Source organism: Sebastes fasciatus, chromosome 9 (assembly GCF_043250625.1).
Source record: "Sebastes fasciatus isolate fSebFas1 chromosome 9, fSebFas1.pri, whole genome shotgun sequence".
Lineage (NCBI taxonomy): Eukaryota > Metazoa > Chordata > Actinopteri > Perciformes > Sebastidae > Sebastes > Sebastes fasciatus.
In genome coordinates, this window is record NC_133803.1 from 7,745,235 (window position 1) to 7,770,607 (window position 25,373).

General features: G+C 42.7%; 1 protein-coding gene across 4 annotated transcripts in view; it reads right to left on the bottom strand.

The window, feature by feature from the left end:
- wdfy4 (WDFY family member 4) overlaps nucleotides 1–25,373 on the bottom strand; it is a 46,231-nt gene that overhangs the window by 14,471 nt on the left and 6,387 nt on the right. For 2 of the 4 annotated variants that reach the window (XM_074645710.1, XM_074645709.1), the window contains 45 exons: nucleotides 25,202–25,330; nucleotides 24,872–25,061; nucleotides 24,095–24,284; nucleotides 22,927–23,087; nucleotides 20,777–21,009; nucleotides 20,546–20,685; nucleotides 19,552–19,682; nucleotides 19,170–19,271; nucleotides 18,842–19,032; nucleotides 17,235–17,965; nucleotides 16,984–17,077; nucleotides 16,683–16,897; nucleotides 16,455–16,558; nucleotides 16,070–16,298; nucleotides 14,791–14,867; nucleotides 14,487–14,705; nucleotides 14,066–14,244; nucleotides 13,742–13,973; nucleotides 12,900–13,051; nucleotides 12,714–12,825; nucleotides 12,432–12,622; nucleotides 12,163–12,315; nucleotides 11,935–12,008; nucleotides 11,431–11,592; nucleotides 11,218–11,312; nucleotides 11,014–11,110; nucleotides 10,692–10,894; nucleotides 9,624–9,790; nucleotides 9,421–9,540; nucleotides 9,152–9,331; nucleotides 8,907–9,068; nucleotides 8,312–8,438; nucleotides 8,048–8,199; nucleotides 7,185–7,423; nucleotides 6,971–7,092; nucleotides 6,627–6,818; nucleotides 6,434–6,543; nucleotides 3,953–4,030; nucleotides 3,647–3,838; nucleotides 3,012–3,087; nucleotides 2,703–2,908; nucleotides 1,004–1,152; nucleotides 785–899; nucleotides 385–470; nucleotides 220–282 (listed from right to left, as the gene is read on the bottom strand). In XM_074645710.1, coding sequence (XP_074501811.1) covers nucleotides 220–282; nucleotides 385–470; nucleotides 785–899; nucleotides 1,004–1,152; nucleotides 2,703–2,908; nucleotides 3,012–3,087; nucleotides 3,647–3,838; nucleotides 3,953–4,030; nucleotides 6,434–6,543; nucleotides 6,627–6,818; nucleotides 6,971–7,092; nucleotides 7,185–7,423; nucleotides 8,048–8,199; nucleotides 8,312–8,438; nucleotides 8,907–9,068; nucleotides 9,152–9,331; nucleotides 9,421–9,540; nucleotides 9,624–9,790; nucleotides 10,692–10,894; nucleotides 11,014–11,110; nucleotides 11,218–11,312; nucleotides 11,431–11,592; nucleotides 11,935–12,008; nucleotides 12,163–12,315; nucleotides 12,432–12,622; nucleotides 12,714–12,825; nucleotides 12,900–13,051; nucleotides 13,742–13,973; nucleotides 14,066–14,244; nucleotides 14,487–14,705; nucleotides 14,791–14,867; nucleotides 16,070–16,298; nucleotides 16,455–16,558; nucleotides 16,683–16,897; nucleotides 16,984–17,077; nucleotides 17,235–17,965; nucleotides 18,842–19,032; nucleotides 19,170–19,271; nucleotides 19,552–19,682; nucleotides 20,546–20,685; nucleotides 20,777–21,009; nucleotides 22,927–23,087; nucleotides 24,095–24,284; nucleotides 24,872–25,061; nucleotides 25,202–25,330 — 7,322 coding nt within the window. The remainder of the gene's footprint in view (nucleotides 1–219; nucleotides 283–384; nucleotides 471–784; nucleotides 900–1,003; nucleotides 1,153–2,702; nucleotides 2,909–3,011; nucleotides 3,088–3,646; nucleotides 3,839–3,952; nucleotides 4,031–6,433; nucleotides 6,544–6,626; nucleotides 6,819–6,970; nucleotides 7,093–7,184; nucleotides 7,424–8,047; nucleotides 8,200–8,311; nucleotides 8,439–8,906; nucleotides 9,069–9,151; nucleotides 9,332–9,420; nucleotides 9,541–9,623; nucleotides 9,791–10,691; nucleotides 10,895–11,013; nucleotides 11,111–11,217; nucleotides 11,313–11,430; nucleotides 11,593–11,934; nucleotides 12,009–12,162; nucleotides 12,316–12,431; nucleotides 12,623–12,713; nucleotides 12,826–12,899; nucleotides 13,052–13,741; nucleotides 13,974–14,065; nucleotides 14,245–14,486; nucleotides 14,706–14,790; nucleotides 14,868–16,069; nucleotides 16,299–16,454; nucleotides 16,559–16,682; nucleotides 16,898–16,983; nucleotides 17,078–17,234; nucleotides 17,966–18,841; nucleotides 19,033–19,169; nucleotides 19,272–19,551; nucleotides 19,683–20,545; nucleotides 20,686–20,776; nucleotides 21,010–22,926; nucleotides 23,088–24,094; nucleotides 24,285–24,871; nucleotides 25,062–25,201; nucleotides 25,331–25,373) is intronic. The other 2 variants (XM_074645712.1, XM_074645711.1) reach the window with 2 other exon arrangements.

Genomic DNA, 25,373 nt, shown 5'->3' on the forward strand with positions numbered 1-25,373 from the left:
CCTTTGAATGGTGGATGCTTTCTAGGGATGACAATGTTGGAACATCTCAATGGTTTATGACCAAATACCTGTGTTTATGTTAAAATTAAAAAAAGGAATATCGGCTGATAAATCATCACCATTACCAGATGTTCAAACTACTTATTGATACTTGTATCTGCCTCAAACATGCAGTAATCGTCATGTTTTAAAGTCAATAATAAAACTGTGGACACTTACCTGGCATTAGCAATGACTTCAGCAACTCCTCTGCCTTTTAATGCTGACACTACGGTGCACAACCTGCAGGGAGAGAGAGAGAGAGAGGAAAGAATGAGGATCAGAGTCATAAAGCTGAAAATAAAAATATATTTTTTTAACTTCCAGTCCATATAAATGTGGTACCTTTTATATGCACAGACATGGTCTTTATTCAGGAATACCAGGAAGGCTGAAAGTCCATTTTTCATGAAGACCTCGATAGCATTGTCCTGATAGCAACAGAGAGGCACAGTGGCTCTTTTGTAACTCAGACTCAGTGACATTTGTGCCAAGTAGATACTTTTATCTATCCCTTTTAAACCTCAATAATTTAACATGCATCTTGACTGACCCACACGCAGAGACAACAAATGGAAAACAACTGCAGGAGCAAGTGAAATGTACAACAAATCTCATTTCTATGAGTGCTCAGAGACAAACTTTTACATCTAAGATTGTTGTGAATGTACAGTATTCCAACTAAATCCTGTATAAACACAATCTCAAAATAAGTAAATTTTATATCGGGATTAGGATGTCTGACCTCTAAAAGGAAACGCATGAAGCGGGCATCCTTGATATCCTCATAGAGCCAGCGTCTGCAGCGGGCTGGTGGTGGCTCTTTACTCAGCATGGTGGAAATAAAGGAATCCCTCACACTGGCAAAGAAAGAAAAGGGACACAGAGGACGATAGATGACTGATTGAGACGAGCTAATGTATGCTCATTATATGTTTTGCTGTAACTGCGCACACAGCTGTACCTGCTGGGGAGGTGTTTCCTGCAACAAACGTCTCCAGCAGGACTAAGAGTGAATCCCTCACACAAGAGCAGGCTCTCCTTCCCGAACAGCAGCACTCCCTCGATCACTCTGAGGCCGCTCACCGTCACTACACACATCTTACCCTTTACCTACAGAGAGACAGGAGAGAGAGAGACAGAGAGATGCATTAAGCCCCCGTGTGAGAGGCACAATACACATCAGCACACCTCTCTCCCGGGACATGACATGGCAGCAACGCAGGCACTTCAGGCTTTACTTGATTGATCATTTTAATCACATATTCTAATCATTATTAAAAAGACACAGTTGAACACTTCATTATCAGAGCTGATTGATGGGGAGCAGTGTGACTGTGCGTTTCATCCAGCGCCAAAGTGGACCCACATGCTGCTTTCAGCGCTGGCTGTAGCTAATGCTAACTGCATTGTGATAATGTGTGGCTAATTCTATTGTCTCCCCTCATTTCACAGTGAGTGTGTGCACCTGGCTGTCTCCCTGTGTTGGCCCCTCTGCGGGCCCTCTGGGACGCAGCGCCCAAAAACCATATGGGGCCCCCCAACATACCCGCAGGCCCCTCACAATTTATACTAATCAAATCAGACTCCCTACCCCCAGACACAGAGTCACACACTTGGTGGAGGAGGAGGAGGCACTGCCTGGCCATTATTAGGAGAATTAATCACTGCCAAACACACAATAGGAAACCCGCTAAGTGATCAGAACCTCTTGTCTGAATGCACGCATGGAGACAAGCTATGATGGATAATATCACTTGTCACGTGAAAGCGTTTAAGAAGAGTCAAGGTCTCAGCTACATGGCACAGGAATCTTGCATTGAGCTATATCATGGTCAGATTGTATGGCGGTATTCATCAGTGAATACAAACTGGCATCAGGACTTCTGTCCATAACAATGACTAGATTTCAGAAAACTAGTTACATTTAGTGTTATCAAAGATTAAATACGTAACAATAAACTTGTTTCCTTATCTCCTTACTGGGCTCTGGACAGATATGCGTTATCAGTCTGTGGGTGATTTAGCTGATGATGGGAAGAAGAAGAGAAAAGGAGGACTTTTATTGACTGAGAGCCTAATGTCAGACCATTGATTTCTCCCCACACACATTACTGTCATAATCACACTATTGGCGCTGGCAAGCTAATTATGAGTGGGTCTCCCTTTGTGTGTTACTATGTGTGTGCGTGAGTCCATGTGTGTGTGTGTGTGCGCATTTTTCAGAGCTAATGACTGTGTTCATTTGACAGGAAGCTCAGCAGGACTCACACACTGAACCACTGCAAGACAACAGGACACACTTGCACACATCACACACTTACTAAGCGGATGAAAGACAGCTTGCATCACCTCCTACTGTTTTTATTAATACTTCTGTCAGAAACATTAAAAGCCGCGGCTGGTTGCCGGAGTGATGAGAGTCCCCGTCAACATGTGCCTTGGTTTCTAACTCGCTGGAAGAATGAGAAGAGCTGAGCTGGGCCTCGACATTAAAACATTACACTAATGAGGAAAGATGAAATTCTGATAGCAGCGCTGGGCTATTGGAATCCCTTAGTCTACATCAGATAATTATGATTGTGAATATTAACAGGGTGGGAAGGAGGCATGTTGTTTTTAAACCCGGCATACCGACACACCCTCCTCCTGTGCTACAGTACCTCCTCTCCGGGGCGCAGCTCCTGCAGGATGACGCGTATGTCGGGGCAGTCTTGTGTGTGGGAGCAGGGTTCGATGGTGGAGGGGTCGGGTGCGACAGCAGGTGCCTCGTTCAGAACAGGGAAGAAGGTCAGACGGTCAAAGTCCTGTCCTCCCTCCTCTTCATCCTCTTTAACCTCCGCTCCAACTTCACACAGGATCTTGGGCTCTGTGACAGAGGAAACATTTGTCCCCACTGAGCTCACATCCAACATCCACATTCTGGTAAAAGTAAATAAAAAAAAACAACAATAGGAAACACTTTTCTTTACCCGTGTCACCTTCTGGTCCATTTTTGTTCTCCCCAGAAATGCCAGTCCTTAAACCCAGACACAGTGTTCCTAGCACCTGTTGTAACAACATATGGCACTGTTAAAGGTTGCCTGCTCCACAGATCCCGCTCTCAGTGTTGTAGTACTCGAGATCGGTCTTGGTCTCCTGTCTCGGTCTCAGACAAAGAGGACTCAGGATTTTATTTCAAGACCGGTCAAGACCACAACTGCGGGGATATCACTAAATTGCCTGTGCATTGTCTGATTTATTTGTCAACATCATTAATGTGATTGCTCATAGAAAACAAGGAAAATTCCCACACATAAAATTCACCTCTGCAATGCCGTTGGATTATTTTATCAAGACATTTCTCATGTTGCACTTACACAAATACACATATACAGTATGTATGGTAATAAAAGAGGTGAATGAAGAGGAATCTTGATTTGTTTTCTGTGGGTGATTTTATGGGAATGCAGATCTTTCAGATCAATTTGAGGAGTGCCTCTGGTTTGCATGTTTCACATTTTATCGTGTGGGACTCGGACTCGTCTGGTCTTGACTCAGTCGCGCCCTGCCTTGGTTTACGTGGTTTTGACTACAACACTGCTTGCTCTAAACTGAGAGGCTATACCCGTTTGGATCGTCTCAGAGCTTTTCTGCGGATGCGTGATCTGGTCCGGTTGGGTCCTTCAGCAGCATTTTGCACCCAGTCTCGGCTCAGCAGCACCCCTGGGCCGGGGCCGAACACAGCTCTCTCCCTCAGCAGTTCGGCCTCCACATGCAGCCACTTGGAGCTGACTCGCTCCCACTCACTGGCTCTTAACTGGGACGGATAGAGGGAATTAGATGAGACAAGAGATAAACATTATTACAGATCCAATTTAGGCTTTTTAATTACATTCATTTCAGCACATTCATGGTCACATTTCTGTCAAACCTGCAAGTGGTTTGTCCTCATATTGTCAAACATGCCGTGGCCTCTCTGTCGATGTGACTCCATGTAGGCCAGGAACTCCTGCAAAGAAAGGGGGAGAGGAACCTGATGGGTGCAAATGAAAAGAGCGGGCAGCGCGATCGCTCTTCCTCTAGCTCATATTGTAAACACATAACACACATCATGTTCACAGAGATTGTATATTCATAATGGTATTGTTGTTTCCTTATGCAATTACAATGCATTCATACAATTACATCTGTTCTAAATTGCATTCACTGGGCAAAATAAGCTAGTGGCTACAGTCTTACAATAACCCTGTCTGGAAATGTAATCATTTGTTGGTGTGATCTAATTAACATAAACATTAATATCACTGAGCCACGCCACAGTCAAGGGCAAGGCAAGTGTGTGTGTGTGTGTGCGCCTTTACTGTGTGTCGATTAAAAGAGCAAAGAAAAGAAAAAATAGAAAAACCCAAAACAGAGCCGTGTTGACACTGCAGGATGCTCATGTTCAGCAGACACACTGGGATCATATTCTGACTGTTAACTGCTTCATTAAGCCCATCATCACAGCAGTGCTCGCTGAGAGACTAGTGAAACAACATGTGTCCATCCTCACAGCTGACCCAGGAAAGCCATTTAATTGACTGAATGAACATGCAGTAACTCTTTATATCTAGTCTTATTTACAGATGCTAATTCTGCATTTTGCGGAATAACCCCATTAATGCAATAATTGATTTCAAGTACAATAAAAAAAACAAAAAAACAACTACGTCTGTAATACAAGAGATGCAAAAAATTCCGACATCATTTCAGAATAAACCCATGCGTAAAAGTTGACAACAAACTTTGACAAGCCCTCTGGAAATGAAAACTGTTTCTCTAAATGACTGACTGCCTATCCAAATGAGAAGTTGTGCAGAGAAAGAAATAAAAGGAGTAATTTGAGGGGAGATTATAGAAATATTACAGACACAAAAAAAGAGTGTAATAATGAAGTTTGCGAACTAGAGCCGTGTTGCGACAGATAAACAGCAAGTCATCATCTCCTAATTTCATTCCTTCATTTGGACAAACATAAGTAATATATAGCATTAATTACCCTATTTAGCAGATAGGAACCTCATTGGCTTTTTAAATGCTGCATTAAATACATAACTCATCTCTTCCCTCTGCAATTAACATCAGAACATCACACTCATTTCCATTTTAATGACTTCCCAACAATACGCCACCTTTGATGATAAGGCAACATAATGTCAACTTCATTCTGGGCTGGCAGTGAATGTGTAATGAACTTAACGTGATCATTAGTGCTGTTAATTATCTTTCTAATATGAGGACACAGATATGATTACGGAAACTGCATTCGCTGATGAAATAAATCTCTAGAAGAATTGCACTGAAGCTTGACTTAGGACACAGTCTGTCTATCAGTCTCTGTATTCTCATTCATTACCTACAGTCGGCTTTAACACTCTTCTTTCTGTTTAATAAAAGTAGATATCTGAGACTTGGGAACTGCTCAGTGCTCTGTAGAAATACATCACTATGGATCCAGTGACTGAGAAGAGACTCCCCATAAGCTCATGACTCGTCAACTAAAGGTCATAAGTTGATGATCCAGAAATTAATTAATGACGCACTTGTTTCTTCATGAAGACGAATTGAAAATTAACAGACTGGCTGACCACTACTGATGATTTCAATATCATTTTTTTAACGCTGCAACCGACTCGGAGCGAAGTGGTGCAACACACGGCAAAGAGGGTGAAGGCAAACATCCCTCCCTCTTCTTCCCTGCCTCTCAGACGGAAAAACAATTCATCACCCTCTCTGATAGCCTGTCAAAAACTGATATGATAAAGAATAACATCAAATGAATAATGTTTTCATCAGATTGGTACCACTATAATTGCCAACCCGATTTCTGTCGGCGAGAGAAGCGCACAAACAAGAACACACACGCTTTGTGGGGGTGAGACAGACACACAGACGCGGTAATTTCATGCCTGTGTGCCTGAGTAATATGTCCCCGCTCCCTGCTCCAGATGGCTCGACGTCTTAAGCGTTGTGGGGGAACTAATGATGTGGGCCACGTGTTTTGGGGGAAAAAACAACAATAAGCGCGTCTTTAACCTTCAGCAGCCAACAGTGTGTTGTAGCGAGTGTTCCCATGGATAGGCCTAACAGATATCAATTACTATGCCCACTCAGGGGCAATCAGCTGTGATAATCCAAATCCATTTAAAGAAATAATCAAACACCCCCACAGGGCTGGACGGCCCACAGCACAAACACAGCAGTGACTTTGGGATGAGTGTTTGGGCACGGCGCTCTGGGATGCTGGGGCACCTGGGAAAAGGTAACGACCTCACACTCCTCAAAGGGGACAACAGTCACAAGCATGTAATCTCTCTCTATCCTGTGCCGTGCCAAAGGACCAAACACTGAGGGAACGTTGGTGTGTATTTACCTCGACTGTTACGGACTCTTTGCCCTTACTGCCCAAAGCTGAGCGAACGGCGCTGCTGATCATATCAAACGTGTTCTGAGAGATGATGGCCACCTTCTTCTTCTGAGACTCTGAGAAGGCAAACAAAATTTGGATGTTTTTTCAGGAGCTAACATTTAAGACGTCTGCAGTTATTAGTATAGTGAGAGCTAACCTGTGTGCAGCAGCCAGGCTTTGTGTGCCATCTCCTCCCACAGAGGGCTGATGTCAGTCATGCTGACAGGACCCGTCTCTGCCGTGTGGCTCGCTGAGACCTCCATCTTGGAGGCTTCTTCAAGCGTGTGCTGCCTCTCCGCCATGACCTTTGACCAGCAGGTCTTTGCTAAGGACACTAGTTCTCCGTCATCTGGAACACACACACACACACACACACACACACACACATTATTTATTAACTCTCTAGTGACCCAGTAAACCTCCACGGACTTTTTCAAATCTACAAAAATGTCAGGCTAAAGTGAAGAATGTAAATAAACCTTCACATACTGGCCTTCATACCTGTGGTAATGTCTGCTCCGTTGCTGAGGCGTGCAGAAGGTCTGGTTCTGGTAGCAAACAGACGGGGCAAAGCTTTCCTGTTACACACTTTTTGAGCCACACATCCAAAACCTTCGGGGTAGCTACAAAAAGAAAAGAAAAGTGTGAATGTTTGAATCACCAGTGAATCCTACATGTTTGTGTGTTTCTGAATGTATGTTATGTTTTAGTTCACCTGCCAGATCGTATCAGTAACAGACAATGAAGAAGGCACGTAATGAAGTTCACATTTGCATTGTACGTCGCCATGCAAACATCCCAGCGTTCAATGAAGGTCTGTAATGCCCTGATGACCCCGTCCTTTTCTTCTCGGGAACGTCGCGGTTGAGACAAGAGATGAAGCAGGACTTTATTGGTGCAAGAGTAGAGGGCCGACACAGTCTTCTCCTTCTGAGTACTGCCTTTCTCCAGAGCCTAGAAGTATACAGCAGTGTGTCTGTTATCAGTTAGTATAAAGCTGGAAATAAATATTTGTGACCTGTGGACAGATTTTCTAAATCATGTGTTCGGATTGCTTTCCACATTGACAATTAACAGATTACTTTTAACTTGCAGATTGACAGAAGTTAGCATGTTTATTGATTGATTATAAATAAATAAAATCAATCAGACAGAGAAACCCAAAAGAAAAACGAACATGTTACAGTGAAAACACTTATTTCCAACATGGTCCCAAGATGTTAGAAGACAAAGAAAACACGTACAAGTACAAGATATTCAACATAAAAACTAAACAAAAACAATCTGAAATCCAAAAAACACTTCATCACAATTTAAGAAAAATACAAAATAACTCCCACAACAAAAAAAAGGACAGCTAAATTGCAAATTTCCCCTCTAAATCTGTCACCCTGTTCCAAAGAAAAGCCTTAACCCTGACTTCTATAAGCCCCGCTAATATTGAAAGACTTGATGTGAACTTGTGGCTACAGAATTACAAATGTCAGATTTATGGTGAACATTTTTTTTTCCATATTAAGTATCTATATGAGGTGCGTATAAACTATATGTACGTGTGTCTAAATGTCTTTGTCTCACCACCACAATCTGATCTGCGAGGAAGTCGATCAAACTCTCGCAGTCTCCCAGGAATGTTCCGCTGTAGAGTTTCTGCTGCAGCATCTTGCTGAAGAGCACCACATTCTCCATCAACGTGCCCATCTGTCCTTCAGGCGTCTGACTATTGCAGTCTGACAGATAAAATAAAAAGCAGCCCATGCAGATGAGTTTTTTTTTGTTGTTGTTGCATGGACATGGTCAGGTCAGTTTTTGCTATGAGCAAATGACACGTTGTAATTCTACCTTGTGAGTTGAGATGAGTGTTGTTTTCTTCCTCATGGCTCAGCATGTGGATGATGTCCATGGTCAACTCCAGCAGCTCAGTCTGGAAACTCTGACTCTGTTCCAGCGATGCACCATCAGGGGAAAACTATGACATTTAAGCATTTTATTAGTTAAAAAAAATGACTGAAAAAAAATAGATGGACATTTTGATATGTGACAGCTCTTACTTCTATTATGCTTGATTGACATCTTGTCTAATGTTGTCTCAGGTGTAGGTGTAGGTGTTGTGTGTGCATGCATGCAGGTTAAACTTGTGTCACACCTCTACATAAAATCTATAGTTCTATAGGCCTACTGGTGCCCTCTCCCTCCTAGTGGTGAAGGATTTTATCAACAGTGCCTCGGCTCTGCCTTATTTAGTAGCTGAGCAAAGAGTGGCACCTTCTGGAGAAATGAGAGTTTTACAGTTATATACTAAATTGAAAAAGCTTTTTTTTTTAGTGGAGAAGGCATTTTGGTAATAATGTGTGTTGCATGTATGGAAATATTTGAGTGTGATCTGTGAACTAACAGAATACAATTATTGTTTGTATTTATGTGTGTGTGCATTCACCTCCAGCAGCAGAATGAGGGGATGTGTGTTGGTGTTGGCAGACACATTAAGAAGACTGTCCATTAGCAGAATACGGATGAAGTCGCACACCGGCTTCCTTCTGTTTAGATGACTCTTGGATGTGTTCTCATCTTCACTCGTTACGCAAGGCTCAATCGCACCCTGAAAGAAGTGAACAAACCAGTGAATAAGACCAGAGATGTGAGAACTGTTCTGGTTTCATAAATCCAGAGTAAAACACAAACCTCTGGAACGTCCAGAGGGTACACAACTCCAGCGAGTGCGTGGAGGAACTCTGGTGATGCCCACAGAGGGTCTCTGGGCCGGAGGTTATGGAGAAGACAAAGGAATTGCATCACACTTGCTGGGAGCTGCAACTCCCATGATGCATCAGTGCCTGACATGCGCTTTGTTGGAGGAACAGGCTGTTAAAATGTAAAAAATAATAATAGGTATTATACATTATCAATTTGTGGTGAAAAGTACTGAAGGCGTAAGGTTATTACGTTCTTACCCGAGTGATGATGACTTTGACTAATTCCAGCAGCATCATCGCAGCTTCAATACCGAGCGTCTTAGCAGGACAGTCTGCTTGGCTGTCAATCAGTGACTGTAGAATATCATCCAAATGCCCCTGTGGATTATATATAATAAGAGCATTGATGATGATGATAGGGATGATGACAAAGATGATTTACAAGATGAAAGATTACCCACCTTTCCCTCTGCAGTGTGACTGGCCTTCCTCTCCAGCAGCAGAGCAGCCAGGGCTTCAACCACCGGAGGCAGGTGAGAGTGTCTAGTCAGCAGCCCCTGGAGAACATCAAAGCCTGGACACGTGGTGCTGAGGCACTCAAAAGACCAAGAATGGGCTCGAAGGTTGTCTGGTGACAAGGCAAGAAATCAATGATAGAAGACACAAAATATTCTTCAATCTTAAATGACTGAGTTTAAGATGTTTAATGCATCTAACATCAGTATCACTTTAATAAAACTACAATTCCCATTTGAATATTCATTTTCATATTCAAGTCATGATGAGGTTTATGTATGCAAAACCATGTTAACTGATAATCTAAAAGTAAAATTGATTTCGTTTTCTATTTAGTCTGGTTCACAGTTCATAAAGTAAGCATAATAATTTGCTGAGGGAGGGCGTGTACGAAGGAGCTTTTTCATCTCAAGAGCTGCCACTTCTATACATGGAATCGCAGACTTTGAAATATTGCTGTTGAAGTTTTTTCACTTTGATTCGGCACTGATCTACTGTGCACACAAATCCCTTTAGAAACATCACTAATTTCGTGGACTTTATTTAGTATATTCTTTATGTTCTCTTGGGCCGAGATGTCAAGCAAATATCGGACTTCTGCAGAAGTCCAGGTCAGTCCTTTCCTATTCATGTTAAACTGTCGTTAAACTGTGTTCATCTCAACAAATGCCCACACAGGCAGCCCACGTTTTGGTTCACTTGGAAACGGTCCGAGACCACCTCTCGCAAGCGGTCTCAGACTGGTTGTTTTGGTCTGCACCAGAGTACGAATACTGCGTTGAAAACTGCACAAATGAACCGCACCAGAGTTCGATTAAAACAGACTAATTGTTGGCTGTGAAAGCTCCCTTTAAAATACCTTATTTTGTCAGAAATGAAATACAATATAACACCCCTTTGTCTAGTTTAATCAAGTTACACATGTCCTCAATATGATTCCAGTGAAACAGGGAAAATGGCAACATTGAATTATTTCCTTGCTTCACTGTGATAAAGTATTAAACTTTATCTACCCAAGACAGCAAAGGGTTCCTCCATGCCCTCTATGAGTGTAGCTGGGAGTACCCCCTCTCTGAACCAGTTCTGCTGGCTGGGACTCGACAGAAAGTGTGTGAGCAGGACGAGACCCAGTTTCAAGGTGGAAGAGTGAAGGTGGGGCTGAAGGAAGAGCAGGAACCAATCGCTGCCCAGGGCTTCGAAAAAGGCCTTCTGTCGACTAGTGGGGAATAAGAACATGTTGGACTAATCCAGTTAATGAAATGCACACATGAAATACTGGGAAATATGTTTTTGCTTCAGTTTGGGTTTGGCTAAGTAGTAACAGATGCCACTCACTCATTGATGAGAAGGCTGTCTGAGTTGAGGATTTCGCAAAGAGAGAGTAAGAGCTGGTTGCGTATCCAGATGGGGCTGGCTGGATCAGAGCTCTGAGCTAGAGCACAGACAAGACAACTCTGGGTCAGTACCAGTAACAACTTGTGTCACCCATGAGACATGTAATGTACTGCATAAGATGTGGTTGTGTGTTATATGGTGTACCTGGCATATCCTGTGAAAGATCTCCATCAGGTATCCCGTCGCCTTCATTCATGTTACTTAGACGAGGGAGTGTGTAGACCAGGAAGAGCCCAAGCCTGATAAAATAAAAAGACATATTTTAAATACAGAGCTATTCCTAAAAACTGAATTGGTCGAAGTGAAAACTGTATAACAGGAGCACTTTGTTGTGGCTGATGTATTACCAGACTGTACCTGCTTATGTCCAGAGGGTTGAAGGGAGCATTTAGGAGGGATGTGATGACGCAAGAAATGATCTTAACCTTCTGAACGGTGACAGCAGCATCAGAAAGCTCGAATAGCAGCTTTGGCAACAGGCCCATACTGTGCATGACCGCTGCATTCCTGCTGTCACTGCTGAGGATACAGAGAGAGAAACAGGGATAGCATTCATATCAATCACAATCTGTTCCCACCGACAGAAAATCTAATCCAGCAATCCATGCACACGTTCAGTCATGCTCTTCTCTCGTCTCCCCTCTGTTGAACATTCCCTCGACTATTCCGGTTATACATTTCCGTGATATTGATGACAGGCTGCTGCAGATGTTGACAGAACAGCCGATAGAGTCTGTCGTCAATCCTGAACAAGACCCTCTTTGTTGCGTAATCTAACTTGTTGGCCATGTGGCTTAATAATGAATTAGATTTAAGGTACAACCTGTTCTCTGGTCACACGCTGATAGCTGTGGATATTACCTGGAGGATTTCAGGATTTCAACAAAGTGCTTCAGAACTGAAAGGTCCAGATTATCTGAGGTCTTCTGCCACACCTGAAAATATGAGAGAACCACAAAAGGTTAGCAATTAACTTCCAAATGCACTTACAAAAAAAACAATGAATAAATAAATACTTTGAGGATATAAAAAAAAAAGGATCCATTCTCTACATCCGCTGCACTTTTATGATAACATTTGGATGCTTACCTCCAGGTCACACAGCAGGGCCTGGAAAGCAGGTGTGCTCTGCAGGCAATCCGACCCAGAGATCGGCTCCACTGACTTCGAGAGATAAAGAACTAACTGAAAGGTTCTGTTGCTGACCAGACTGCGCTTCATCTTCAGCAGGAACGCTAGCAGCTACAAGGAGAGCAAATTATATATAAGGAGAGATCACAACAGTAACGTAGCAGATTTTGATGTCCGTTTCTACATAATGCCTAGCTACTCCAGTGATTTTACAAGGCCCGACATACCTTGTATCCGTTGATGCGGTTCATTTCCTGCTGCATGGCAGAGTTGGTCTCCAGCACAGAAAGAAGAACTTTGACAGCTGCATACAGAGAGCTATCATCTGGCGCCATTGCAACGAGACTGAGAACAACTGCAGGCCCACCGACGTACAGGAAACCATTGGATGCACTGCTGGGGGTGAACGTACGCACACCTAGAAAGGAAGAGGACCAGGAGCTCACCAGATGCGCCTGCAAGAATCAACTAAAGCGCAAACAAACTTTTCCAAATAATAATTTATTTACCAAAATGCCCAATCAGGGCTGCTCCTATGGTGCGAGCTGTACCGCTCAGGTGCTGGCTGATGTTCTGAGCTAGGAACACAGGGGTTGAGTGGTCCCGAGATGTTATCCCCATCTGTAATTACACACAATGATTGCTACTCTGTATCAAAACAACAAACACACAGGTTCAAGATGGACTCATCTTACCTCTTTAGCAATTAGTCTGCAGTCCACCTCATTGTAATCCTCTCTGATCTGCACGACAGTTGTTAATGTAGAAATTGCTGGGTTGATGCCAAATGAGATCCTCTCCTCAGGGACCAGCCTGAGAGGGACAGACTCAGCATCTGGATCATGGCCTAAACATAAACAGAGAGGAGGGACAACACAGGTAGGTAAACCAGAGCTACCTTACAAAAGTCAAATGTAATGTATAACCATAAATCATCACCATCTAAACATGTTGTGCAATTGCATTAAATTGGTGTATTAATTACAAAATATTTCTATGTCAACATTGTCCTCACATAACACACAAGTATAGTTGTACTGCATCAGTATATAAGGTCCCGTATATCAAAGCAAACCATCTGTTCTGTAGAGAAACTCATGCACGCACGCAATGAGCACCATGACAACATGATTTACCGCATGCCATGGCATGGTGGAATGAATAACACAAAAAAGATAACCAAAACATTGACTAATCAAAACTACATTCTTAACACATCTAGAAACAACCTTGTGTTATTCTAGGATCATATTTTACTCATAAATCACAACGAAATATATTTACAGAGTTGACATGTATCACGTGTTAGTTCAATAACTCCAACGACAACTTTGCATAATCAGACTTTACTCAAACTTGAGCTCGACATCAACAACAGCGGCTACAGCCAGCACATCAATAAAACCGAAAGCAAGACCCTTAACACATGCGCAGTAGGTAACCAAGCACTTAACAATATGATCTCATCCAGGATGACTTACTGCCAGTAAACAAAAGACATACTGTAGAAATTCTTGCACAAGATCTTGTGACTCACCTGGGTTGCGCAGTGCCAGGAAGTTGCCCTGGTAGGCGGTGCCTTGTGTGTACATGACAGCCACAGCCTCAGGGCTCAAAGCTTCTTCAAACAGGTAAGATGGACCCACTCGCCACACTAGAGCAGCGTGCTCCTTCCAGAGAGGTGGCGTTCCTATCAGTCCATACACATCGATCACAGCTGCGGGGTCCATGGAGACATACTGACCAGGGAATGGCTGAATATACTTCATCTGAGAGAAAATGCAGATGCTATGATCCATGAATACATAAATGCCACATTAGATCTAGAATCAGTTACTCAGTTTCTCTTCTCTTGTCGTACCTTTCCTGTCCCCACTGGCTTGCCGTTGAGGTAGGCTGAAGCCACACAACTCTTCTTCACATCTTTGGCCAAGACCACAGCCAGATGGTGCCACTGACCTGGAACCAACATGCCGGAGCAGCGGAACCTCAGTGATGTAGGCAAGGAAGTGGGAGAGCAAACTTCTGGCTCCATCATATCTGTTAAACAAACATAGAGAAAGACACTCCGTCGATCTCTGCAGTATAAACTCATGATGTAACTATTGTCTAGTCCCACTTTAAATATAATTGATAAGGAATAGCTGACAGCTTTGAAAGCTAGAAAGAAAACTAGAACGCTAAACTAATTCTCCTACTTTCTTCAATCAATTTTGTCAATCAATAAGTGTTTTGTAAAGTTCACCGAGGGCAAATATTGACCGAACTTTTAGCACTCATACCCAGGTATGTAAATGCTTCCTCCTCTGTGGAGATGACCAGACAGCCATCATAGGCTGAGAAGGAGATGGACAGACAGATGTACTGTTGTTCAGTCCGGGACATGTGGCGAACCACTGACAGTAGACGGATTGGGTGGGAATCACAGGCTGAACTAAACCGGTTGATCTGGAACCAGCAGGAAAATGAGAGACCAGCTACAGGGGGAAAACTCCGGCAGTCTAAAATATGAGAGAGATGATTAGACATTTTATTCAGATTTAATAAACATTATGTGAGTATTAAACATTTAGAGTCATCACTTGCCTCCTCCAATTCCACCTGTTGATATTGAATCAGCAGTCACTCCTTTCACTGTTGCCAGAGATGGTAGGAAAAGGCAGCTGCAGAGCAAACCGTCACATGTCAAGAAATTAGTGAATGAAGGTTAAATATGGCAGTAATGATAGATAGATGATAGTATCTCATGGTGTCAAGTATATTATGCAGTGACTCATGGTAAAAGGTGATCTAAGAAGTATTAAGTAATCTTATATGTGGCACTAGGCATGATATACTTCCATTCTGAATGGTATTGGCCTTTCAACAGAGTGTGTTTGAGCTCCGATGGTGAATAATCTAGGACGGGGATGCAGATCTTGTGAAATTAGCCTTCATTATCCCCAAGGACGGCCCTTATCCTTTCATGAGGCAAATCGCTGAAAATCTCCCTGTACCAGAATGTTACTGTGGGTGGAGTATCTTTAACCCATTTAAACAGGATGTATTTAGGAAGGAGAAGCGGAAGTTTGTCCAGCATTTGTAGTGATTATGGGAAATAGCTACGCCTTTAGAGGGCAAACCTAGTATGAATAGCCCTGGATACTGGATTAAAGATACCGCTCAGTCCGATTGCACCCAAAAAAGTAGACCCAAGGTCTGATTTACACTTACGGAAAATGGGAGAGATGGTTCGAGATATTTTGTGGAGGGTAACAGGGGCTATATGGAGCCTATATAATATTTCATATTGATTTTCTGCAAGCCTGTTGCAAGTGAAAGTTGATTGGATGGATTTGACCCCATCTGTCATCGTGTATTCAGAGATCTCCTGCCACACTTTAATAGAGTTGATAATCAATGGGTTATTCTTAATGTTATTTACATTTTTTCAGGCCTACGTCACTGAGCTCCACAGTGATTCTGGAGAGCATGCCCAGGAGTCCACACTATTTCAAGCCAAATTTAATGAGCGTAACCAAGTCCTAAGAGTACAAATGTGACAGGCCCAGTTATAAAAAAAGCATATTGGAACTGCTGCTAGACCGCCTTTGTCTTTAGGCAACTGCAGAGAAGTAAGCCTTTGTCTCAGTCTTTTACTATGCCAGATACATTTTGAGAAGGATCTCTCCAAGTCCTTGTTAATCTTAATTATTTATTTTTACATGTTTTTTTAACATTACAGAGTGATTTCCTCACAAGCCAAACCTCACTAAGGTCATTTTTGCGGCACATACATTACATGATTACTTTATGTAGAGCAAGTTCCATCTAGTCTATTTGATAATGCAGGACTACACAGACACCCAGTACAACAAGGACTCACCCATATCCACTCTCGCTCATGTCGAACTCTACAAAGGCAGGTGAGGAGGAGACTCGGTGTGGCCTGAAGGTGCGCGGTGACGTCATGGACACCAGACTGATGATCTGGTGCACAGGGACTGCCAAACCAAAAGAGGATTCACTGCGAGTTGTAGACTTTAACAAGCTGAAGGCCCGCTTCAGCGTCTTCACTGAAGGTTCCGATGAGGCATCGGTCTCTGTGCTGTGACCTGGTTTAGACAACACAAACAAAATCAAATGTGTGACCTGCTTCACGTCTGTGTCTGAAAGACCAAATTAAACTTTGAAAAGATTAAATCTAACATGCATCAGTAAAGAGCAGACATAAAACAACAGAAAGTTATTAGAACGCAACACATCTGTACCATTTGAAACAGGAGCTTTGACTTGTGGGTGACGTTCTAGTTGCAATTGCGTGGCCGTTTTGTCTGCCAAGCACATGAGTGGGTCCCCTAAACACAGGAACTTTCTGAGGAGGAAAAAGTACCATATAAATGTCCCATACAGAATATTGTAGCAAAAACATTGAAAAACAAATCCATCTTTGGTACAAAAAAGAAATGCATGTGTCTGAACCTCAGAGACGGTTTTACCTGAAGTCTGAGTGTGTGACGGCCTGGGAGGAGAGCTTCTCCAAGATACGAGTAACAGGTAGATGTAACGGGTGGTTTGGAGCCAGCAACATGCTCTGACAGTAGGCCAGGAGAGTGGAGACCAGCCCCCCCTCGCACACTATCTGGCGGTTTCGCTCAGATTTAACCAAGGCCTGGATGTGGTTCGACAGTGAGAACTGAACGTCCATAGAGAGCTGGGAAAGAGAGAAAGAAATTTGTCATATTCTGGGTCCTATTGTGTAACATTAGGGACTATAACATGTTCAGTCTAGAAAGGTACCTGTGGGTCCTTGGGAGTAAATATGGATGGAAGGAGAGTCATTATAACTCGGATCGCTCCTGGATGAAGAATAATGTGATCGCAGGTGAACCTACTGTAAGCCAAGCAAAAACACAAAACAAAGAAAAACATGAGTTATGAAATCATATATAGATCCCATTCATTGAATACAATTTAGATAGGAATGTAGAGGAAATTCATCTTATAGGAATATGGCTTCCACCACCTACAAAATGGTTAGAAATATCCACCTGTACTGAGACTCTGTGCAGACTGTGGAAATACTGGGCGCTGTGTTTCTGGATCTTCCCTGTGTGTCCTCAACGGATTGCAGGCCTGATCCCAAGTGGACAGGAGGGGACCTCGAATACACTCCTTCATGCCCTGCTGCTCCATTTGGTTTCTCTTTATCTTCGTCACACCCAACCTCAGGCTCTTGTCCCAAGTTTAACTCCAGAGGAGAGTAAGTCCCTGTGGCGAACTGGTCGAGATAGGAGAGCAGCCTTATACATGTCCGAAGAGTGACAGGCAGATTGGGCTGCGGTGTGACGGAGGGAGAGGAGGGAGCCTCCGGGGCCTCTGCTAACTCAACAAACTGGTGGAAGCTCTTTCCAGGAGACTGGTCGTCCTCTGCAGTCTTGAGACCGGAGCCCTCCTCTCCATCGAACTTCTCTTTCTCAGGGCCTTCTGTGTGGAAACAGCCCAGCTGGAGTAGAGCCTCTGCCAGCCTTTCATAAAAGCCACCAGTCTCAAAATGGTGCGCATTTACTGTGTGGAGATGCACAGCCAAGGCCAGGATGTGGAGAGTGCGGAGGAGGAGGTCCAGCAGCGGTTGGTGCCCCAGGGACTTCCACACTTCTCCCTGGGGAGGGTCGGACAGAGCTCCTTCCATGTCGATCACCAGAGACAGCAGTCCGGTGAAGCCTCCTGCTCTCCTGAAGGCGTCCCAGCTGTTGGGGCTCTCCAGCACCTTCAGCACAGACTGAAATACAGACGTGAGGAGTCAGTGAGCATGTGGAACCACCAAACACACGAAAGCCTAATCACACATGTGACGAAGCAGATTGTATACTTTAGAGATAGACACTAAGCTTTGCTCAAAGTCTCAGCTTTATCTCCCTGGTCAATTAAAACAATGTCGTGAAAAATAGATGAAACGTATAGATATATCATAAATCATTTCTGGTAACTAGTTTTTGGAGGTGAACAAAATCACATTAGCTTTATTCAATTTAGAGACCTAATCCATCAGGTAGGTAATGTGTGAAGCAGAACGCAGAGGGAAATGTGATTAACTGAAACTGGAGTAATCACAATGGCTCTTAACACTTGCCAACCCAGGTCGTACCCAATCTGATTGCCACCTGCTTTAACCACGTTAGTACAGAGAACACACACACAAAAACAAGCTGCATGCATTCACAAACAAGCACAAGCGCACACACACTCACACGCATTGAATACACACAATATCTGCAAGTGCTCTTCTCGCTGCCATCTATAAAAACGGACACATACAGTGGGTGTATAACTTAGTTAGGCTTAATCAGATCTCTGTCCCATTCACTGATCTGATAGAGGTGGTAATCTTCAGAGTGCCACAGCACAAGGCTGCTGGCCTAATCGAATCGGTCCAGAGTTAACAGCTAAACCTGTTTTAGCAAATCAATCTGCATTTGTCTATAATGTAATCAGGGTCCCACATGCTAAGAAAATAAATTCACTAGCTTATTATGTTTTAAGTGCATTACAATTTGTTATGATTTGATGTACAGTGGAGACTACGTTTACAGTTCAGCTGAGATCACTGCACAGACTGAGTTGTCTGGGACTGTGGGCGTGTGTAAAATGTAAGTACCTGCAAAAGGTCCCGCTTCAAACCGAGTTCCTGCTGTGTAGAGGAGCAGAGGGCTCCTATGGCTGTGCTCATAAACTCCTCAGGGTTAATTTCAGCTAGCTGCTCCAAAATGTTCAGAGTGGGACCTCGATATTGATCCTCATCCAAGAAGATCTTTATGTAGGGAACCATACCAAGCTCTCGCACTGAAACTGCAATACACGTGCACAAATTAAGTATACAACAGCAGTTTCTAACATAAATAAAAGAAACAAAAAATGATTGCAGATGGCAAAAGAGTAAGGAATTTAATAGAAAATAGGACATGAAAAGAAGTGAATGTGTATACCTGTGTTTTTGATTGAACGCAAAGTAAGGGTTGACACAAGTTGAAGCATACAGGTAGTGAGCTGTCTCTCACTGTCCTCCACACTTGGCAGCTGCTGAGGATCTAAAGAGCACAAGAACTTCAGATGCAAACTACAGAGTAAACATACAAGATTGAAATCTGGCTGCTGGTCCATACTTGCAGGCCTAAGGACAAAGGTCCACATCAATTTTATGTCAAAATCGCTCACTTTGAAAGCACTGAATCATGACTGGGTGTGTTACTCAATGCCAAATTCGCTGTAATGACGTTTGTTATGTCAAACAATCACTCTCTGTCTGAGAGAGTATTTGTACAATCATGATAACATCAGAAGTTGAGGAAACAATATGTTGGTTCATACTTATTGAAGGTGAAGAGACAACTCCAGCCTTCCTGAGGATTTTAGCTCTCCTACGTATTTCACTGAGCAGCAGCTCCAGCAGGCCCCAGTCACTCAGCACCTCAGCAAGCATACCACTGTGCACTGTCACCCTACAGAGCAGAACAAAACAATGGAAACTTTATCCTGTCTTACCTGTTCGGATAAGACTAACCAAGCTGTTGCAGTGCCATTTGGAGAAGGTTATATTTTTGTCTATTTCTTATTTAAACTATCTTTATGACTGTGCTTGTCAATAGAGTGCTACAGGGAAGACCTATTTTTGTAGGACAACCAGGAAGTTAGCATCGCCCTGGTTCCCTCGACTATAAAGACAATGGGATTTTTACATTGGGTTTTGGATTATTGCAGAAAATAAGCTCTGTGGCAAACACATGTTTATGATCTTTGCATGTTTTGTTCATCAAGATGATCTTCACAAAGGAACACCATTTTTATGATTTTTGAAGTGAGAATGCAATCGGCACAGATAAAACACTAACGTTTGGCTATAAATGAACCACACCACGGTCGCATGAGCGTGAGACAACACAACGAGGCTGTAAAGGCAGACGATTCAGCGTGATGACGTTTAGTAGTCTCATTTAGCCACTTGTTAGCAACTGCCTTTTTTAAGACACGTAAAAGCTTCAAAATTCACTAGTGGGGTATTTATTTATGTATTTTATGTCGTAGAACAAAACTTTAAAATCTTTTCAGCTTGTGTGAACCACAGACCTTATTTCAGGCATCTAACTAAAAACCCATTCAAAAAACCTATTGACTTCGAGGAGAGAGAACCAGAAGCACTAAAATGCTAACTCATTTCTTGGTTTTAGGACTCATTCATGCACCACTCTATTGAGAGGAGAACAACAAATTATGACTAGCATCAGATCAATTTAGGATTAAATATTTCTAGCAGGAGTATCCTGAACAATTCTGAGTAATATGTGTACCAACTAGCACTGTTCACCTGTGAAAACACTTGAGAGCCACCACTCCAAACTCTATCCCTGCCACTCCTCCTGCCAGCGTCCCAGCCCAGTTCTGCTTTAGCACACCCAGCAGTGGCCGCAAGGTCTCATGGGGGATGTAGTTCATCTTAAAGATCACCTGTAGGAAAGCATTTAATCAAAGCTCAAATGCATGTTGTATCAAAGAAAAAAGTATGTACAGGGACTGCTGTCAACATCAGAAGTCATACCATCTCTAGCAGTGAAAAGAATAGTTTTTGGACAGGCGCTGGTTTATGCCACACACATGCAGCTAGCTGGGCCATCGACTGGACAGTCCACTCCAAGAGGAAGAAATTGGCTGGGTCCCTTTCCCATATTGTCTGTAGGGTTCGAAGAAGCTGGCAGCACAGCAGAGAGTCCTGAGAACGCAGCAAGGAGGCCTGCAGCAGGTGGAAGGCGGGCAGGTTTTTTACTGCTAAACCTGGAGAAAAAAGGTACATTAGGAAATGAAGAATCAAAAAGTGTCAGTGCACTTAACTTGTCAAGGGAGGTTTCAGCCCTTTAAAATGGATTATATTGAATAGAACATGTTTGTTTATCCAAGTTTTTGAATTGGGAGATAATGTATTCTTTTACTAGTCTATGACATACAGCAATGGTTCCCAACCTATTTTCCTTGAAGCCCTCCCCCTACTTGTACCTACAAAAAGCTGAGACACCCCCCACCCCATATTTTCTGACGCCATCACCCTAAAAAAAATTACAAATCCTCAAACAAAACCCTCAATTTGAATAGAGTGATGCAGTGTATTAAATGAGTTTGTCATTTGTTTATAAATCAACTTTCTTTAATAAAAATAACTTGTCAATGTGTGAGCAAACTGTTTTGAAAGGCTAAACGCCAACAAATATGAATTGAAGCAGAATATTTCGTTAGATAAAAACATGTTGTGAATTTTTGAAAAGACTATCTGAATCTTTTTGACAATTTGACTTGGATTTTACAACACTCTGGAGTAATTGTAAATGTTTGGATCATGCGAGTCAGAAACAATCCAGCCACCACTGGAATCTAATTCTACTAATAGCATAATACTAATAATATTAGTGTAGTCTAATCTTTATCTGGCACTGACCACAAATACTGTGTTTAAACATAATGTGGCCTACTCAGTAGCAAAAAAACTATCTTTAAATAATTGTATAAACAGACTTTTGTAGAAATTATTCAGTAAGTGTTTATTATGATTTTAGTTATACATGTGCAAATCTAATTTTGACAACTTCAGAGCAGACAAATCCTTGCACACACCCTGTGATCTCTGGCGCCCACCTGAGGGGGGCCCGGACCCCAGGTTGGGAACCACTAACATACAGTACTGCAAAACAATATCAGACTGAGGTCAATTTGCCAAAAGATGTTTTGAATTTAAAGCTCAATTTATCAGATTTTGCTCTTGCAAGGTCAGACAATTTCATAGAAAAAGGAAAACCAATAAATTACAAACAACATTTAACATAGAGCACATGCTGAATCCCATAAGCCAATTCAGTTATACATACATAGATAGATTGAAAACAAACAACACAACATGCATGAAGGCAAAAGAAAAGTAGCATAATCTGCCTTGATAGAGTTTGTTTGCTGCATTGTCAACATATTAAGAAGAGGTCTTAGATTTTGGAGCCAAAACACGCTGGTGTTTGTTGCGAATAAATATCTACCTGGTTAGTAATAGGATTCATTTTCACACTTAATCAAAATTGTATCAAAACCAAATAAGATCAGCAGAAAACAGTCCCTGGTCCCTCTGCTGGAAAGAGATCAACTCCTTGATGTGATGGATGGCTGCTGAGTGTGTGTGTCTGTGTGTATAATTGGATGGGTGTGTGTGTGTGTTTATTATGGACACTCTATTTATGAGTGTTGGATGGAGGTGTGTGTGCATTTATGATAGATGGCTGGTTGCTGTAGGCCAGTGGTGAATGGATGTGGAGCATCCTAACAGAGTTAGAGGGGAAGCCTCCACTTCATCATCCCAGACATAATCACCTCAGCTTCCTGTTAACCTGAGGAGTGTTGTGCACTGCAGCGGGGTACCAGTGGGGGAATGGGAAGTCGGGGTGTGTGGGAAATCAGCGAAAGGGAGCGGAGCAGTTTGGGCGGGTTATATGAGGGCAAAAGTGCAAAGAAGGGATGAACTGTGTGGCCATTTGGGGGGCATTCCCCTCCCTCTTTGCTGAGTCATGCATGTGGTGATAATTAGATGGTTTGGAGTATGATTATGGAGGGGATGGTTCAGGTACCTCATGGTACAATCAACTGTTAGAGATAATTAGGGAAGGGTGGCCAGAGAAATAACAATGCAGAACTTTCAGCGAAGAAGACTTGACCTACCTTTGGCGAGTGGCAGGTCAAACTTAAAGGCAGGAGGTTGGGGGTTGGTGACACAAAGAGCCACTTTCAGCTCATTTTTTCCAAGGAGGGTGAAAGACGCAATGAGAGCCAGCAACTCCTCCACAGGCTGGAACTGATCCACAGAAACACCTGTCTCACAGCTTATGATGGTATAATAATGAGAAACAAAAGATAAAGTTAGATGAATAGCAGAGAGAAATAAAGCCGTCTCTGTACTGACTAAGAGCAGCAAATTACATATATACGAAGAACTGCACCCTTTCAAGGAGCTGTATATTTACACCATGAAATTCCACTTAAAGGGATGGTTTGGGTGTTTTAAAGTAGGGTTGTATGAGATTCTTATCTATAGTCAGTGTATTACATACAGTAGATGACGGTCGGTACGCCTCCAGCTTGGAGAAACAGACAGGAATTACATACGGAACAAAAGCAATGTACTGCTGTGGACGGGGCCGGCAGGAAAATGTAGTTTAGCCACCTGAATTAAAGGCCAACCTAAAAAAAAATCAGTATCAGTTTAAGTGTACGCTATATTTAGAATATTTTCGCCACTTTACCTTGCTGTCAGACTGCCCTTCCCGATAGGGAACTGAAGCCATTGTACCCCTCTATGCTGTCGCCAATGTAGTCTGGTTGCTTTCGCGAGAGCATGGATAACGGTTCCACTTCCCTATCGGAAACATAGACTTTATAGCTGTCGGATGGCAAGATAAATATATTTTAATATATATATATATATATATATGTATATAATATATTCTAAATAAAACATACACTGAAGCAAATAGATTTTTTTAGGTGGCTAAAATACGTTTTGCTGATGGCGCCGTCCAAAGCAGTACATTGCTTTGGTTCCATGTGGTAACTCCTGTCTGCTTCTCCAAACTGGAGGCGTACCGACCGTCATCTACTGTAGGTAATACACTGACTGTGGATAAGTACCTCATACAACCCTACTTCAAAACACCTGAATTATCCCTTTAATTTCTAAAAATGTCTTTTGACTCTTACCTTAAAAAAGACCAAAGAAGACAAAAATCGAATTATTTTGATGCCTTTTCATTTGTTTAAACAAGTATGTCGTATCTAAGCGCGAGTCTCGTTTAATTTGTTTCATTCTTCTATACATGTCCTTTTATCTCACCGTTTCAGGATGTCCTCAAGGGCCTTGTAGCCGTCGTTGTTGTCAAACTCCACGAAGAGGGCTGGATTGAGAGGATAGGTGTCTCTAATGAAGCTGAACACAGCCACAGCCACCTCAGCTAGCAGAGGCCCAGAGACATCAGCACTGATGTGCAGCAGGTTCTGGATGCAGATACGCACACAGTTCTTGCCTAATGAGGAGAAGACAGTGTTTTTGGTTAGTGAAGTTGCTCAGAGATATACAGTAATCCAGAACAATAGTGTCAACACACTCAGTTTCATATATCATCACAAACAAGTACTGCTTCAAGTACACTTCTCTTAAGACAGTTTTTCTGCGATACAGTACATGTTACAATAAACTCCTTCACTCCCATCTTCACCCAGGTTTAACAAACTGCTTTAGATTTATGATTCTATAGTAAAGAGCAAAAATATCATGCTGGAAAATGCTGATAACTTCTTGGTGTCCAAAACAAATCAAAGTCAGCTTCTGTGCACCAGAACCAAGTGAATTATCTGTGCTGATGGAGGCATCATGTGAAACGCATTTGCGGTATGTCTCTCTGCTGGGATGTGTGGTCATGTGTTTCTGTATAATCCACCCATTACCGGAATAAAAATATCTGTCTGCACAAATAACTTTCCCCAATAAAATCCAATTATTCCATTTCTATGCAGCCTGTTTATCGCCTATTCTAAATAGGAAGCAGAACAATTAAATGCCTATAAGATAGACAGAAATGTTACTCATCCCAATCATTTTGAGTGACCTCACCTTGCAAGCTCGGGATAGTGTTGCTTGTTGCTACAGCAGAGACTGCTTTGAGGACGCGAGAGGCCTGATGTCTCCATGTAGTGCTGGTCTGGTCCCATAGTGACGTGAGGCCAATAATAAGACACTGCAACTCCTGAGTTTCCACCAGTCCCTCCACATTGACTGGCTGCCTACAGAGCTGAAGGAGAACCTGGAAAAGAGCAAGGGAAGAAGTTTAGAGAAATCAAAAGCGGCACCGAGGCTAGGCATGTGGAGCTAGCATGATGAGGAGGCAAAAAATACAAATGCCAGTGAATGAAAATGTAAATCGATGCTATTGCCTCAACTGACCTGCGTCAGCGGCTCCTGAAACGTCTCTTCTATAGCCAAGTCCTCCTTTTTGGCTGGGAGGCACACTAGCAGGTACAGACATTTCACCAACGCAGCAGGGAGCCCTGGGTTTATACAGGACAATATATCCTACAAACACAAACACAAACACAAACACAAACACACAAATCAG